The following is a 16,834-nucleotide window of genomic DNA, read 5'->3' as shown; positions in this document are numbered from 1 at the left end:
GGAGGTCTTTAGGAAGCATGAAATTACATAACTTATTTGTACAGTTCACCAAGCAAAAGAGAGAGTCTTCACTGAAGGTATTAAAGAGGATAAACAGATGATACAAGTTACTTTTTTCTTTCATTTGCAGCTCGAAAGTAAAAGTCCGGGTCTTCCTCACTGTAGGTCGTGTTTTCTGAGATAAGTTAAAAGTTCCCTCCTGAGAAAAGCAAAAGGATTTTGTGCAAGCAACACGTTTATAAATAATCAGAACATGGTGTTCCAGATACTGTACAGGTCATAAAAAGCCCACTGTTAGTACTCTATTGACAGGCTAAGGATTTAGGGACACTCTAATGTGAAGAAAGAAAATGAAATAATTCCTGTAATGGAAGCTGATGAAAAACAACCCATAAGGGTTAGAATTGACCTACCTAGGAGGTTTTATGGGCTAGGAAGCATAAAATTATATAATATTTTTTCTAATTCATTAAAAAAAAGAAAGAAAAAAAAAGAGGCAATATTAACTAAAGGAATTAGGGAACATGAACATGATACAAATTACTTTTTCTTCTGTGGTTTGTAGTTCAAAAATGAAAGTACATTGACCCATATGCATTTTGAAAATCATATTTATGTTATGTCTTTTTATCTACTTATGCTTACAGACAAAACAGATTAACATCATTAATTATTTTACAATAATTAAATTCAGTGGAAACATTTACTGAGTACATAGTTTTTCTGGGCATGCATAAAATGTTATATTAGCTAATATTCTGAATACCTGAAGATATTTCCTTTCAGTGAATTCTGTTGGAGACCAGTGTTCTCACATGTGCTTCTTAGTCATTCATCTGTTATTTTTACCCTACCATAAAAATCAGCTAGAACTTTTGAAATTCTTAATTAGAAGATCCTTTATTTCTGTGATAGTGCAACCTCTGTTACTACTTGGATATTGTTTCTGACATAAGGCATTTGAGTGATATGAAGGATCATTTATAGACATTTTTGTTTACAGTCCTTGCAAAATTATAAAACAAGGCAGGTATTTCCATACTATACTGTAATAAAGGTGTGTCATCTTTGATGTAAAGCTTTATGGATTAAGTAACCTTTTGGCAGTGATGAACTAAATATCCTAGAAATTTCTCAAATCAGAACATCTAGAAACTCTAAAGTACAGCAAGCATTCATTTAAATATTTAGGTAAGCTTGTAAGAGAGGAAGGACTACTCAGGGCTCAAACACAAAAGCCGTCAGTTCCACTTGTACTTAGGGTGTGGAAGTGTGCAAGAAAGCATCGCTCCTGTCCGACAACAATAGCTTAGTCACAGAGTCCATTCAGTCACCAGTTCTTCTGAGCCTGTCGAAAGTGGTCACAAGGCAACCAAGAAAACCACATTCAGAAAGAGCAGCAGCTCCTCTGAGAAAAGATGGGACACAGGGACACTGACTTTTGACTGACTATAGAAGAAGTGACCACCACATAAGGTTGTTAGAAAAAAGAAATCAGCTGAAATTGTGACAGGTTTTGAAAGGTTGAGCGTGGGCAGCATATCAGTTTAGAATAACTTGGAGCTCCAGACACAAGGGAACTTTGCACCCACTTGCAGGCTCTTTTCCGCAAGCCTCCTTGCCTTAGGGGTCAGGACAGGAGATTGGAGAGACTCTCCCTTGCTGATGCCAGTGCGGTGATGAATGGCTGCTGCTTGGGGAAGGGAACGGGAACGCAACACTGCCCATTTCCTCAGGCTATCTCCATGGACACACAGAGAATTTCAGCAGAGATGGAAGCTATAAAATGATCAACTGGAAATGCTAGAAATAAAAAGGATGATGGAGCACCTGACTGGCTTAGTCGGTGGAGCACGTGACTCCTGATCTCGAGGGTGTGAGTTCGAGCCCCATGTTGGGTGTAGAGATTACTTTAAAATCTTTATTTTTTAAAAAAAGATAACATCAGAGATGAAGCATTCCTTTGATGGGCTCATCAGCAGTTTGGACACAGATGGGGAAAGAATCAGTGAACTTGAAGGTAGAAATTATCCAAACTGAAACACAAAAATAGAACCAAGTAGAAAAAACAAAACAGGAGAGAGCATCACATGGCTTTGAGACAATGTCAGGTGGTCTAATATATGTGCAATTGGAGTCTCAGAATGAGGAAAGAAGAACTATTTGAAGAAATAATAGTCAAGACTTTTCTGAAGTTAATAAACAACAAACCAAAGGTCCAAAAGCCCAGAGAACCTGAAGCTGGATAAACACACACTCTACCACCACCATCACCACCACCAGGCACACTGTGATCAAACTGCTGAAAGTAAAACATAACAATCTCGGGAGCAGCCAGAGATGAAAGAAACATTACAAACAGAGGAACAGAGGTGAGAGTAAAGCAGACTTCTGGCCAGAAATAGTGCAGATTAGGGGACAATGGAGTGTTAGAAGTACTAAAAGCAAGAAAAAAAAAGTCAATAAGAAATCTGTACCCCGTGAAAATACCTTTCAAGGATGAAAGCAAAATACTATATAGGCAAAGAGAGATTGAAAGGATTCTTTGTACCAGACTTATTTTACAAGAAATGCTAAGGGAGATATTTGAGGCAGAAATGATGTGATAAGAGATGGACATTGGGTTTACATGAAGAAATAGAGTACCAGAAATGGTAAAAAATTAGGGTAAATGTAAATGAAATAACAATTCCACACAGATTCATTTAGAAAAGAGAGGAAGTAAGAACAAGTCATCTTATGAGGCCAGCATCACCCTGATACCCAAATGAGACACAGACATTACAAAACAAACAACTACAGATGCATATCCCTCATGAGCTTACATGAAAACATCTTCTGAAAACCAGTAAATCAAATCAAGCAACATATAAAAAAGGATAATCCATCATGACCAGTTGGAGTTTATTTCAGGAATTTAGGGTTTGTTAAACATTTAAAAATGAATCCATGTGAGTTATCCTATCAACAAACTAAAAAAAAAGGAAAAAGAAAAAAAATAACATTACCTTTTAATCATCTCCGTAGATTTAGGAAAAATATTTGACAAAAGCTTAACAGTCATTCCTGAAAAACAAAACGAAGCTTAGCAAAACTTAGCAAACTTAGAGAGGAGCTTCCTTTGAAAAACACATAGGTAACATTATACTTAAAGGTGAAAGACTGAATGCTTTCCCCTAAGTTCAGGAACAAGACAAGAGTGTCCACTAATACCACCTTGTTCAGCATTATACTGAACGTTTTAGCCAATGCAGTATGGCAACAAAATTAACGAAAGGCATTCACTTGCAGAGAAAGAAAGAAGTAATTGTGGGGTTTTTTTTTGTCAGATAACATTATTATCTATGCTGGAATCTACATAAGAAAAATAATGGAACTACTAAGTAAATGTAGAAAGGCTGGAGAATATAAGATCAATATACAAGTCAATTGTATTTCTATGTTAGCAGCAAACAATTGGACATTGAAGTTTTTCTTAAACTATCACAGTAGCATTGAAATATGTAATTCTTGGGGTTCAATCTGATAAATGATATGTAAGGTCTGTATACTGAAAACTGTAGAACATTGCTGAGAGAAATAATATGAGAACTAAGTGAATGCAAAGGTATACCATGTTCATGGATCAGAAGACTCTATACTGTTACGATGTCAGTTCTTCCCATATCAATCTATATATTTAATGTAAAATAATAAAAATTCCACCATGTTAGGTTTTTGTTTTTATTCCTTTATTTTTGATAGGAAATGACCAGCTAATTCTCAGATTCATATGAAAATATAAAAGACCAAAAATAGCCAAAACAACTTTGAAAAAGAAAAGCAAAATTGGAGGATTTTTTGCTACCTGATTTTGAGACCTAATATACAGCTGCAGCAATTAAGATTATGTCATATTTATATAAAGACAAATCAGTGGGACATATACAGAGGAAAAATAAGTCCTTTATATACATTGCCGGTTGATTTCAGCATAAGAGCAAAGGCAGTTCTGTGTAGAGAGGATAGTCTTTGCAACAAAAGGTACTGGGTTAATTGGGAAAAAAGTCCATACTTCATACCATACACAAAAATTAACTCAAAATAGATTGTAAACCTGTTAAAAACTAAAATTATAAAACTTCTAGAAGAAAATGAGAAAATCTTTGTGACCTTGGGCCAGAGGTTTCTAACATATGACACCAAAGCATGATCCATAGAAGAAAAAAATTGGTATTTGACCTCATGAAAATTTTAAGCTTTAGCTCTTCAGAAGACACTGTTAGAGAATGAAAAGAGAAGACCTAGAATGGGAAAAAATACTCGTGGATCACATATATGATGAAGGACATGCATTCAGAATATGTAAACAGGTCTCCAAACTCAAGAATAAGGGAGAAAAAAAAAACAATTTTAAGAAATGGGCAACAATTTGAACAGCTACTTCACTAAAGAAGATTTGTGGATGGCCAGTATGCATGAGAAAAAGATGCTTAGTATCATTAGTCACTAGATACATACAAATAAGGCTATACACTTGTCAGAATATTTGCACTAAAAAACCCTGACCATTATCTTTTCAGATATTTTTCTAATGTGCTTCTTCCTAATCCTCTGTTTTTCTTCTAGGACTCTAATTTCACATATATTAGACCTTTTAATGTCTAATCTTCTATGTCTTTTCCCTTATTTTCTCTTTGTGAGTCATTTTGAGTGATTTATCCTGATCATATTACAGTTTACCGATTCATTTATGTCTAATCTTGTCGCAGACCAAGAGTGCGGAGTTTTCTCTTGTCCAGCAAGAGAGTGGATGCAGAATTGAATACTAGAGAGGCTAATGTCCGGGAGAAGACAAGAGCCCTGAACAGGGGTTTCCTCTCCATATTTATTGAGCTCTCAGGATCTTACACACGTGGTGAACGTGGAGAAACCAATCAGACAGTAATCGTTAACTTGTGTAGGAAGCAAAGGGTCTGGGGGGGGGGGCAAGTGGAGTTTGTGATCAAAGCACAATAGCATATTGGCACCAGATGGAAAGGAATTTCCTGCAGGTGATATAACAAGTTACTCATTGTAGTGATCTCATTGTAGTGTGTCTTGCTAACTGACCTTGGGTGCATTTGCCCGGTGGTGGCGGCTTTCCACCCTAAGCTTTTTAAACCTATTTCCCCACGTAATCTGATTTTGATTATCCTACTTTTCTGGTCTGGAATTTCTAGTCTTTTTTTGAAAATCTACCACGTCCCCTTGAACCAGGTATGCATCAGATCGCACCAATACCCGGAGCGTGGTGCATTTCTGTTTTATATTGCTTCTGTTGGATCTCGTATTTCCTTATCTCTTCGTGTGCCTGCATATTATTGATCGTATGTTTGACCTTGTATTTGATAAATTATTTGTAGAAATAGATTGAGCCTTAGGGTGGTCTCTTCTTCTGGGAGCCACTTAACTGCATTGGCAGTAAAGCCTCAGTTAATCCAGTTTCAGGTACTGGATGTTGTGAAGCCAGGCTGCTCCTCGGGCAAAAGCCAGTCGGCTTTAGGATCACCCTTATCCTGTCCCAGGGGTCTTACTGGGGACCCTCTGCAAGACTGTCAAAAAAAAGTCACTTAAGCTGTCAGCCTCTCAGGAGTCTTTTCTAGAATTAGCAGATGGCCTCAGAGGAAAAAGAGGCCCCAGATTACATGCTTACCTTTCTGGAATGCCTTTGTCTCTTAGATCTTGGATGGGTAATTAATCTAGTAATGAACAATGTAGGACGGGTAATTATTTAGTTTTGGATGGGTAGCCTTGTTAGTTTCCATATGCTCTTACACAGATGACTTTTATATTTTGTCCGGTTTTGTAAATTCTCCCCATCAGGAGAGCTGATTAGGATTATCTAGTCTTCCGTTACCGAGAGGGTAAGTTCCCTTTCCTTTTATTTTATTCTTCTTGGTTTAATCTTGGAACGATTTTAGCCCAAAATGCATATACCCCTTCACCGTGGCCTACCATCACCCTTATCCCCACACAAAACAACTGATTGTTTTCTACTCATGTATTAGGAATAGTTTAGCATTTTAAATTAAATATTCTGCCAAAACATTTGTGATAGCTGTCTTCCTTTAAAACTTCGAGTTCTTCAACCCCCTTATTTTGTTGGGGTAAAATTACGTGTACGGTGGCAGATTGCCACTTTTGATCTGTTTTCTGTGTAGGCCATTTCATCTACACCCAGGTCTTTATATATTATCTATATAAATTGCATGTATTCGATGTAAGTTTTCTTATTTACAGCATGCCTTCTCAGAGCATCAGCTCCGTATGTGCGGTTTTCTGTTTGTAATCTCCACTGGGATGCCGCAAAGGCCTCTCAGGGTTAACAAGTCCAAAACTCAGTCCTGCTATTTCCCCTCGACACCTCAGGTTCCTTTAGTGTCCCCCTGTCCTGTTGTGTAGCACTATCATCCACTTGGTTTCCAAGGCAGGATGTGGGGAGTCCTCCTTGATCCCATCTCTTCTTTTGCTCCTCGCTTATGCAGTCCTGTTTGTGTCATGTCTTAAATATGTTTTGAATCCACCCACCTCTCTCCAACCACACCCCCTTCACCCTAGTCCTGGCTACCGTGAGGGTTTGCTCAGATGAGGGTCATGGTTTTCCAAGTGGTCCCTTCCCACTACCTCCCTCCCGGTCCACCCACCTCTCTACTTTCTGATTCACTTTCATCGTAGTGGTCTGCATGCTGTTTCAAAGCATTTAAGACTACGATTTGAGTGTTCTCTTACTGAGTGCATCTGAGGCCCTGCGTAATTGGGGTTCTTTCTGTTTTCCCCAGCCTCGGCCCCTCCTCTCGCGGTGTGCTCCAGTCTCACTGGCCTTTTGGTTCCCGAGTCCGCCAGGCTCCTTCTTGTTTCTCAGTGCCAGGAGCGCTTGCCCTCGTACTCTTCGTGCTTATCCAGCTTTTGTCTTGTTATCTCTTTCTCTTTGCGCAGGCTGGGTGTCACTTGTCCGTGATCCTCTCTCCTTGGGAGAGATCAGGTCCCCTGTCAGGTGTTCTTATGCCATCTGCGCTTCTCATCCTTGGCTCCTATTACAGTCTTAACTGTGGCACTAACAGGTGCACTGCTAGTCCTGCTCATTGCTAAGGCTCTAGAACCTGGCACAGCCTTGAATGTAACTAAACATTTATTGAATGTTTAAATATATGGAAGCTACAGGGGTCCCTCAAAGGTAGGGAACAATGTTTGACTTTTCTCCAGCTTCCCAGTACACTTAGTATGATGCTTAATTAATAAATAGCTGTGAATGAAATCAAAATTAAATTATCAAAATTAGATCTTCATTGGGCTACTTTAGACAGAGATTAGAAGGGACTAGATTAGGACAGACTGACTAGAAAGAAAGCCCAATTTCCACTTGGTTATAGACATTTGGTGTGCTTTCCAACGCTGATTGCCCCTCCAAGAAAACAGTTTATCATTTTATCAAAATGTGTTCAACTAATTAAATATGGCTACAATGGATCGTTTGATATGGTTACTTTCAGTGCTATATCGAGCAAATAGATGTTTCTTTGATAAGCATATCTTTTCTTTGCAGTGTTATATATATAGCTTTTTATTTACATTCTCGGCCTAAATCATGAGATTACATGACTCTAACATATTATATGTCAAAATGACTGGGCGGAGTAGTCTAATTAGAAGCTCAGTTTCAAAACCATTGTCTTGAAATGTATTTATTTGTTTGGTGTTGTCATGATTTTGTTTTGTTCTTTTAAAAAATTTTTTTTTAACGTTTATTAATTTTTGAGACAGCGACAGAGCATGAATGGGGGAGGGTCAGAGAGAGGGAGACACAGAATCTGAAACAGGCTCCAGGCTCTGAGCTGTCAGCACAGAGCCCGATGCCGGGCTCTAACTCACGGACCGCGAGATCATGACCTGAGCCGAAGTCGGCCGCTTAACCGACTGAGCCACCCAGGCGCCCCGGTGTTGTCATGATTTTGCATGGAAGGACACTTCATTGCACATCTACAGTAGTGGTATGATAGTTACCATTGGTATTTCCTTTATGGAAAGAGATCTTTGGGATATCGTTATGTGTACCTCCTCATGAACCTTGCTAATCACTGAAACACAGATTTAAAGAAGGATAAAAGACATCCCTTTTGTTCCTGTTCCTGTCTCCACTTTATTTTCCCCCTTTCCCTCTCGGATTTTGACTTTCAGGATTCCCAACTAGTTCTCCTCGCCCTTTATTTTAGTGTAGAGCCTGGCGGTCAGCGATAGGGGAAACAAATGAGGTATAGTGAATTGTTAAAGGTATCTGAGTTGGTATGTTTCAGTTATTCACACTTAACTCAGCTTTAAAGTCTTATAAACGTCACCATTTTTATAGTGAAAAGAGCTGCTTACCGTTACTGTTAGTCACTGAAAATTCTCACGGTTGTGACCCTCGGAACCCCAGATATTTTATGTGTCCTAGGTCTTCAATGTTTTAATATTTAAATCCCTATTAATTTAACTTCAAAATGATCAGTGATAGTCTCTCTAAAAATCTACAAAGATATTTGTAATTTTAGTTCTCCTTTACCTTTAGCCAGCGCCATTTGTGGTAAATATGTTTACCAGTTAGTTCAGTAAGTTTAGTTTCCAAATGTGTGAATCCAAAATATTCTGTTCTTTTGGAATAAGCCAGTGATTTGTGTAATGCTTCTCTGGGTTGTATATAATAAAGAGCAATATCTTTTGAGGTATACCATGTGGGCTTATTGGAGACAGAGCAGTTTCCCTCTAGGCCAGGACCGTAACATGTCGTACAAAACGCTTTCTCGTACCGTTGATGCTAACCAAAGAGAGGACTAAAATTCATGCTAACTTGAGCAGAGAAGTGTCTAGTACATTTTCCTTCCTTAAGCGGGAATAGTTTTTTAAACTTGGAAATGTACCATTAACTCATTTATAAAATGTCTCATTTCATTTTTGAGGAATTCAAGTTGGAATGCCAGCCATACAGTAGTATATAAGAGGAACGTAACTGCCAGTAAGGCATGCACTTAAGCAATAGAGGAATTTACTTTTCAGTGTCTTCCAAGGTCCATGAGGATGCACACTTATTTACCCAGAGAGTATGGATCTCACTATGTTTGTCCAGAGGGTGTGACTCTGTGGAGGAGAACACTTACTGGTAAGTATCAAATGCTTATTGTATTATGTTTCAGAAAAATATGCTTAGGAGTCAGTTGATTTTTAGCAGTGATAAAATCTCTTAGTCTGTGCTGGTTTCTTAACAGTGGACAGTCCCAGATGTTGAAGTCAGCACAACAAGAGAAACACCCAAATCCTGATAAGACTTGAGGATTTTTCGAAAATTAAATGCAAAATAGTTGGGGCAAATGTTGCTGCGGGAGTCAAGACTAAGTAATACAGTAAGAAGATATGAAGTTGGAGAGCTTCCCGTGTTCTTCTTTTGCATAAAGTTTGCATATGTACAAAACCCAAGACTCTAATGACTTTAAGAGGGGGCAGGATGACATCTCTTGGAACTTAAAACAGCAGACTCATGTGAACCGGAATGAACACGGTGGCCCTCACGATATATGTTGATATTTCCTTGCAAAGTAGTTTCTGTTGCTAAATAAAAGCCGTGCGTTCTGAAACGTGTAAGTGATGTATACCGGCCACGTCAAATCTTGTAAGAGTGTTTTCCAAATCCAAAATAGTTAGTGTGGAACACGTGTTTGTTTTGGAAACAGTAAAACGAGGGGATATGGGAGGGCTGATTTCAGAGACCAGTCGATGTTTTTGCTTTACGCCTTATCATTCCCTCTCTTATTCTTTTAGCCAAGAACTCCTAAGGTATATAATTGACTATTGGCCGCGGAAACTTGTAAAATGACATTTGTGTGTGTGATACAAAAGTTTGAACGTGCTGTAGGTTTTCTGGGAATTAACCATACCGCTTAAATGTTTGCCACAGTGAAGCCGCTGCCAGATTTCCCACACTACCACATGAAGGTTCGGGATTGATTGGAGCCGATGAATGGAATGATGAATGGAAGTGCAGAGTCCATAAGGAAGAGTTGAGTACTTAGCTTTGGCATCAGGCAGACAAGGAAGGGTTAAGTCTTACAGGTGCCAGTCGCTAGCTTGCTGGCCCTCAGCAGGATACTTGACGACTCTGAGTCGGTTTCTTCTGCTGTAGGATGACATGTTATCTCCCAGAACGATTACTGGCCGTGGTCCCCCCACGTGAATCGAGAAGGCCGGGTATTTGGTCTGCATCCTGGTACACAGATGCTGGGGGAGAAGATGGCAGGAACGTCCCCTTATGGACACGATGGAGGGTTGAGAATGCATTTCTAGTGATCTGTTTTTGCTTTGCCTTGTGTCTAATTCTGCCAATCCCTAATCTTTAGGACTCACCTCAGCATCTCTTGAAGTCATCCTTTAGGAGATGTGGAAAATGTGTGTGAAAGGACAGAGCGCCAAGAGCAGAAACTTTAGGTGAAAGGGTAAGGGATACTCAGTCATCTGGCGGTCGCTTCCTGAATGCCTGCTGTGTGCTAGGAGGTGGGGTGCAGCGGTGAGCGCAACAGCCAGAAACTCTTGCAGTCCTGCAGCTTGTATTCAGGTGTGGGAGACGGACCACAAGCATAGGAGCGTGTTGGACAGTGGAGATGATAGACCTGTAATATAAAGGAGGTGATGAGAGCTTGAGCGGGGGAGTGGCTCTCAGTATGAAATCAGGTCTTCAGGGAGGAGCTCCTTGGAAAGGTGATACTTGAATAGAGGCTCGAGAGAGATCAGGGAGCCAGTCATGTGGAAGTCTGGGAAAAGTGGGCAGTGGGAACAGATCTGGGAAGTCACTGAAAGGACTGACTTTTGCTGTGAGTGGGATGGAAGCCGCTGGGGAGCTTGAGCTGCTAAGTGACGTGATCGGACTTGTGTTTTATAAGAATCTCTCAGGTTATTGTGTAGACACTAGACAGTAGAGGTGCCATGATGGCATCGGGGACTAGTTAGCAGGTTCCTGGGGTAACTCAGGCTGGAGGTGATGGTGGAAAGTGGTCAGACTCTGTGTCAGGATTGGTTGGCCATCTGTGGTGAGTGAGAGGCTGAGAGGGGCCAAGGGCCGGCCCCAGAGTTTTGGGGCCGGCGACCGGAAGGGAGGAGTTGTCGTTCACTGTTTGTGGAGGTAAAGATGGGAGGAGGAACAGGTTTGGGGGAGAGATCAGTTCAGATGTGGACAAGATGAGATTCCTATTAGGTGGCCTCGTGTAGAGGAGCCCCGTGGATGGCCAGTGGTCATTACTTAAATGCCCAGTGTGCACGAGTTGGTAAGTCGTGCAAGCTCTGTTTAAATGATTTAAATCTCTGGGAAGATGGTACTAGAATTCACATTTTCTAGATTAGGAAATAATACGGAAAGATCAATTTTCTTAAGGTCACAGATAGGAAACCTCGTTGTTCATATCTGTTCCACGTTATTGTACGAACTTTACTATGTTAGTTATAAAGTAGGCATTTAAGGGAAATTCCCATAATTGACATAACTGATCAAGCAACAAAGTAATGCTTTTAGCTAACACACACACACACACACACACACACACACACACACACACACACGAGCTCTCTCTCTCTCTCTCTTCTAGAGAAGTAGAGGTAGTATATTTGCTGAGGTTTAAATGAAAGTTTGTTTTTGTTTTTTTTTGTTTTTACTTTTTGATGTGTTGAAAATTAGTATCTCATGTAGTCTTTAACTTTGAACATACGTTACAATTTTTTTTTAAGGAGTGGCTATGGATATAATTAATTTTTAGAAACATTCTTCTATTTAAAAAATTCCTTCTTTTAAAAACAGTTTACTTCATGGTAATTTATATTCTTGTCAGTTATCTAAAGGGGAAGACACATTTACACAATCTTAAGTGTATTCCTTTTTTATAGTAGAATGTTTAATGTTTATTTTTTGAAATAGAAATACAGGGAATGAAGACCTTTGACCTTTGACATTCCTATTCTAGGTATGATGGTGAACTGTACAATGCAATGCAAAAATAGAAATTGAAATCTATCAAAAATCCCTATTCCATTATTAAAAGGTTTATATATATTTGTAATTTTCATTTAAAAAAAACAATGGAATGTTATTTTGTGAGTGCCTACAACATTTAAGCTTTTTGGTGGTCTAATGAGTTAAACAGTAAGGAGCAGATTGATAATAGTTTTCTTAAAGTAATAAGAGAAAGTGCATATCTTTAAAGGTCATATATAGTTATTTTGTGGACTCTGACTGTGTTTGGTTTCCATGACCTTGGATTTTTACAGATTAGAGTTTCTGATCTCGCCTCTGTGTAATAGCAAACTCTTTCTGATTACACAGGAAGTCCTGCATGTGGCGGGAGTGGAAATGCAGTTAACGGCTGCGGTGTCGTTCCGGACCATTCTACAGGAAGAATCAGTGTCAATTCATACATATGCCCACTCCTTCCTCCAAGTCATTCTGCTACATCTGGAGCACAGGGATGCAGGTCAGCAGCCTGGCTTGTTAGTTCTGTGCTTACTGTTTCCTGGAGGTGGCCGTAAGGCCTTTGGGATCTCGTTAGCCTGATGAGCATAAGTGAATGAGGCTATCCTGCCCAAGATTTGACCATGAGTATGACTAAAAATAGCCATGGCTGTTTCCTTACAAACCCCGCAAAGTTTAGGATCCTAGAAAGCTGAAGACGCATTAATTTATCTTACGATCTGTACTTACCTCTTAGAATTTTTGAATTTTACAATATTTATGTTTGTGTTATTATTGTACAGCAAAAATGACACATTTTGGCTGAAGGGTATTCCCTCCCCCATATTATTTTTAAAGATATAAATGTTCTCTAGATGTTGGCTAAAGCAAAAAAGAAAATAGAGGAACTTCTTAAAATAGCAATAAAAATAATTCTACCCCGTTTTATGAAATAGTGCTGTCACTTGATGTGGCTGAGTTAAAACTAATTTGTGAGACTTTTTTTTTTTCTTTTTCCTTGTGTCAATCAGGTGTCAGCAATGCATGGTTGGAAACTCTTCTCTCTGTAATAGAAGTATTGCCCAAAGAAACCCTAAAACATGAGGTAATGCAACACACACACACACACACACACACACACACACACACACACATATTTTGGTAAGTGCTATTAAGTAAGTCACTCCAGGGGTTTCGTTTTTGTTTTTACTGAAAAGTGGTATTTAAAAAAAAGAATAAGGTCATTTCCCACTCTGAAAGCAACACATGTTCATTATAGAAAGTATGAGCAGCACAGAAAATAATAGGAAGAAAAATTGTAGTTCTGTACTTAGCCAAAATCTGAAAAATCATTTCAGATTTTTTCCCTGTATATGTTTTTTGTTTGCCATATTCATAATCATGTTGAATTTATATGTGATTGTTTTTCACTTAGGATCATTTTCCTATGTGTGTTAAACTCATTTGGTAGTAGCTACAAAATATTTTACTTGTTAAACATTTAAACCTGTTTTCAGTATTTTATTAATACAATGAGGCATTAGTAAACATCTCTGTAGAGCTTTTTCTGTTTTTCAGATAATTGTCTTTAAAAAAATTTTTTTTTATGTTTATTTTTGAGAGAGAGACAGAGCACGAGCAGGGGAGGGGCAGAGAGGGGGGCACAGAATCCAAAGCAGGCCCCAGGTTCCGAGCTGTCAGCACAGAGCCCAACGCAGGGCTCAAATTCACGAGCTGTGAGATCGTGACCTGAGCCGAAGTAGGACACTTAACCGACTGAGCCACCCAGGCGCCCCTCAGATAATTTTCTTAAATGTAGCTTCCAAAAAAGTGGAATTACTGGGTCAGAGAGCATTCAGATTCTTAAGGCTCTTACTGCAATATGTGAAAATGCCTGTGTCTGGACTGTTCTCACCAATAGCATTCCAGTGTAATTTGATGAGCCAAAAAATGGGATTATATTTTAATTTGAATTTTTTTTTTGATTATTATGCTGTTAAATATTTTCCCATATGTTTATATCAGTTCTATTCTTTTGGAATTGTCTGGTCATATCATTTGATCACTATTTCTGTGTACTATTTTTCAAGGTTTCCAATCCTTTGTTATGTTTGTTGCAAATATTGTTACTAGTTTGCTTTTTAATTTTTAACATTATTTAATATGCTCTCATCTAAAAGTTCTAGTAAATTAAAATGGGAGAATAAGAAAGTTAGAAAGGAAATTTATTCTGTAATGAAATGATTTTTCACTCTTTGAACATCGTCCGTAGATTCTTTTCAAATATGTCCTGGTTGAAAAAAGTAGCTCTCCGTTGAGGAAATGTCCTCTGTGTATTTCATGAAGCGTTTTCGTCCTTCCTTTGCCCTCGTACAATTTGCGGTCCTATTTCAGTGCCAAAACACTAGCTCGAAAATGGGAAGATTTACCCCATTATGAGGATGTTTGTATACTTAGTGCCAAACATCTCGGTGATTAACAGATATTTAAATGTTGAACGTCATGTTGTCATTTGTTGCTTCTATTTTTTGAAGGGTGCTATGTAGTAGAATGCAGTTTTTACTCCCGAATGCCATATATTATTTTATGTGATGTTTACGATTTTAAGCTTGCAGTTTATTTTGTTTCAGGTCTTTGAGTTTTAAATTATATGTATCATTATGCATTCAGCATTTCTGGCTTCTTTGTGGAGAGGAAAAAAACCAGTTGACCTTTTTATTAGAGTCCTAGAGTTTCAGAACTTGGAGGGACCTTAGGGTGACAGTTTAATTTCCATTTTAAGTAGATGAGAAATCTTGGGATGAGAAATAAGAAACAGCAAGATTACTTGGACAGATTAAGAGCAGGGGCCAGAATCAGGATCTGATCTTCATAGTTCTTTATAATGTGTCATGCTGTTGAGTTTTTGGGTGCCCGGCGTGTACACAATACAATATCACACTTGGGTTATTGCAGATGTCAGAATTACTTAATAGAATCTATTTGAAGCTATAATGTTTTGTATCCCTTTAGGGTAAATATAAAAATTAATCTGTATGGAACAAAAATTTCAGGCTGTCTGGCAATTTGCTTATTTTTCTTTTGAAGATGTGCATTTCAGTAATTACACTTTATGTGTACACAGATCATTACAGAATTCATCATAAGCTTTAATTCAGGTTTTGTGTACCTGCTTGTTGTTTTTTTTTTTAATTTTTATTTTAACGTTTTTATTTTTGAAAGAGAGAGACAGAGCATGAGCGGATGAGGGGCAGAGAGAGAGGGAGACAACAGAATCTGAAGCAGGCTCCAGGCTCTGAGCTGTCAGTACAGAGCCCAGTGCAGGGTTCCAACCCACAAACCATGAGATCATGACCTGAGCCGAGGTCCGACGCTTGACTGACTAAGCCACCCAGGCACCCCCCCCCCCCCCCCCCCGGCCCCCGGCCTGGTTGTTTTTTAATTATGTACTTTATCATCATCTTCCCTTTAGTAACGCAGAAGGTCAACAAGGTGATTCAGGTTATGAGACACCTCAAATTATAACTCAGGTTTCTTAAAACCACTTAGGATCTTAAAATATTCCTTGAGGAAAATAGCTGACATTAGTGGCAAGAATATATAAAACTTTGTGAATTTGTTCTCTAAATATTTTCTCTTTAGATTTTGAACCCACTTGTTTCCAAGGCACAACTTTCCCAGACTGTCCAGTCTCGTTTAGTTAGTTGTAAAATTTTAGGAAAAATGACCAACAAATTTGATGCCCATACGTGAGTATTTGTATATAATTTTTTTTGTCTACTTTATTCAATTAAATTCGATTTAAAATGTATGATGGTCGTGTGATTTACTATTATATTAGGCTTACATTATGTTATTCCATACTACATACAAGTTTAGCTGTTTTAACTCTGTAGAATTCTTATAGTCTACTTAGTCTACTATTCAGATGCATTTCTTCTGATCTCATGGCTCTTCAAATCAACACGGTTAACTTTTTATATTTCTCATCTTAGCCTTCTCTGTCACACACTGAGTGTAGTTTTGAGCATAAAATGGTATTATTCTATAGACGTCAAAAACTGTCTGACTGTACATAAAGATAAGACTTTCTGATTTCTTCCATTATTGTTATAAATTCATTATTTTGGATAATTTATCTTATTTTGAGGCTTTATGGGGAATGTTTATAGTGTATATGCTCCTCTCTGCCCAGATGATAAATAACCAAGTGGAAAGAATGGAATGTTATATTAATTATGGCACAGAATAAAATATAAAGTTGAAGAGTATTTTGGTAGATAGTTGCTAGATATTCCACTTGCCTGTGTAACCTTTTATCTTTAATTTAAGATGTTTAATTGTGAATCCAAAATTAGCCATTATTTTACAAAGATCCAATCATGTATATGATTTGCAAGTAACAGGAGATAACCTCCAAAGTTTAATGACATGTGAAAATCCACTCTAGACTATAAAGCTTTGTATTAAAATATATTTGTTATTAGGGTAAGCTAAGATTTTGATGATAACTGTTTGAAAATTTTAGTCTAAAATACCCACTTGCACGTTCCTTTCTTTGCCTTCTAAGCATTAAAAGAGAGATACTTCCTCTGGTAAAATCACTCTGTCAAGATGTGGAATATGAAGTTCGATCTTGTATGTGTCGGCAATTAGAGAACATAGCTCAGGGCATTGGGTGAGTATCATTTCAATTCCTTGTGTCATATTCTTATTTCCGGATAGTCAGACATGCATATGTTGTGCCTGTGTGTTCCATGAAAGCATGCTTGTTGAAGGGCTAAAATTTATGTGAGTTTTAAAAATGATTGCAACAACAAGTACCTCCTGATGTGTCTGGATTAAAAGAGATTA

The 16,834-nt window shown here is 38.3% G+C and overlaps 1 protein-coding gene across 3 annotated transcripts in view; it reads left to right on the top strand.

The window, feature by feature from the left end:
• The window catches only part of PPP4R4 (protein phosphatase 4 regulatory subunit 4), a 108,594-nt gene that overhangs the window by 41,660 nt on the left and 50,100 nt on the right, over nucleotides 1-16,834 (top strand). For 2 of the 3 annotated variants that reach the window (XR_007453608.1, XM_049612229.1), the window contains exons 4-7: nucleotides 12,356-12,503; nucleotides 13,012-13,085; nucleotides 15,623-15,729; nucleotides 16,551-16,658. Coding sequence is in view for 2 of the 3 variants with exons in the window: in XM_049612229.1 (XP_049468186.1) it covers nucleotides 12,356-12,503; nucleotides 13,012-13,085; nucleotides 15,623-15,729; nucleotides 16,551-16,658 (437 nt within the window). In the remaining variant the exon portion in view is untranslated. Of the gene's footprint in view, nucleotides 1-9,069; nucleotides 9,155-12,355; nucleotides 12,504-13,011; nucleotides 13,086-15,622; nucleotides 15,730-16,550; nucleotides 16,659-16,834 lie in introns of those variants that run through there. The other variant, XM_049612230.1, reaches the window with a different exon arrangement.

Source organism: Panthera uncia, assembly GCF_023721935.1.
Source record: "Panthera uncia isolate 11264 chromosome B3 unlocalized genomic scaffold, Puncia_PCG_1.0 HiC_scaffold_1, whole genome shotgun sequence".
In the NCBI taxonomy this organism is placed as follows: domain Eukaryota; kingdom Metazoa; phylum Chordata; class Mammalia; order Carnivora; family Felidae; genus Panthera; species Panthera uncia.
Note: the sequence above shows the minus strand (reverse complement) of the source record. Positions and strands in the feature narration are given on the sequence as shown.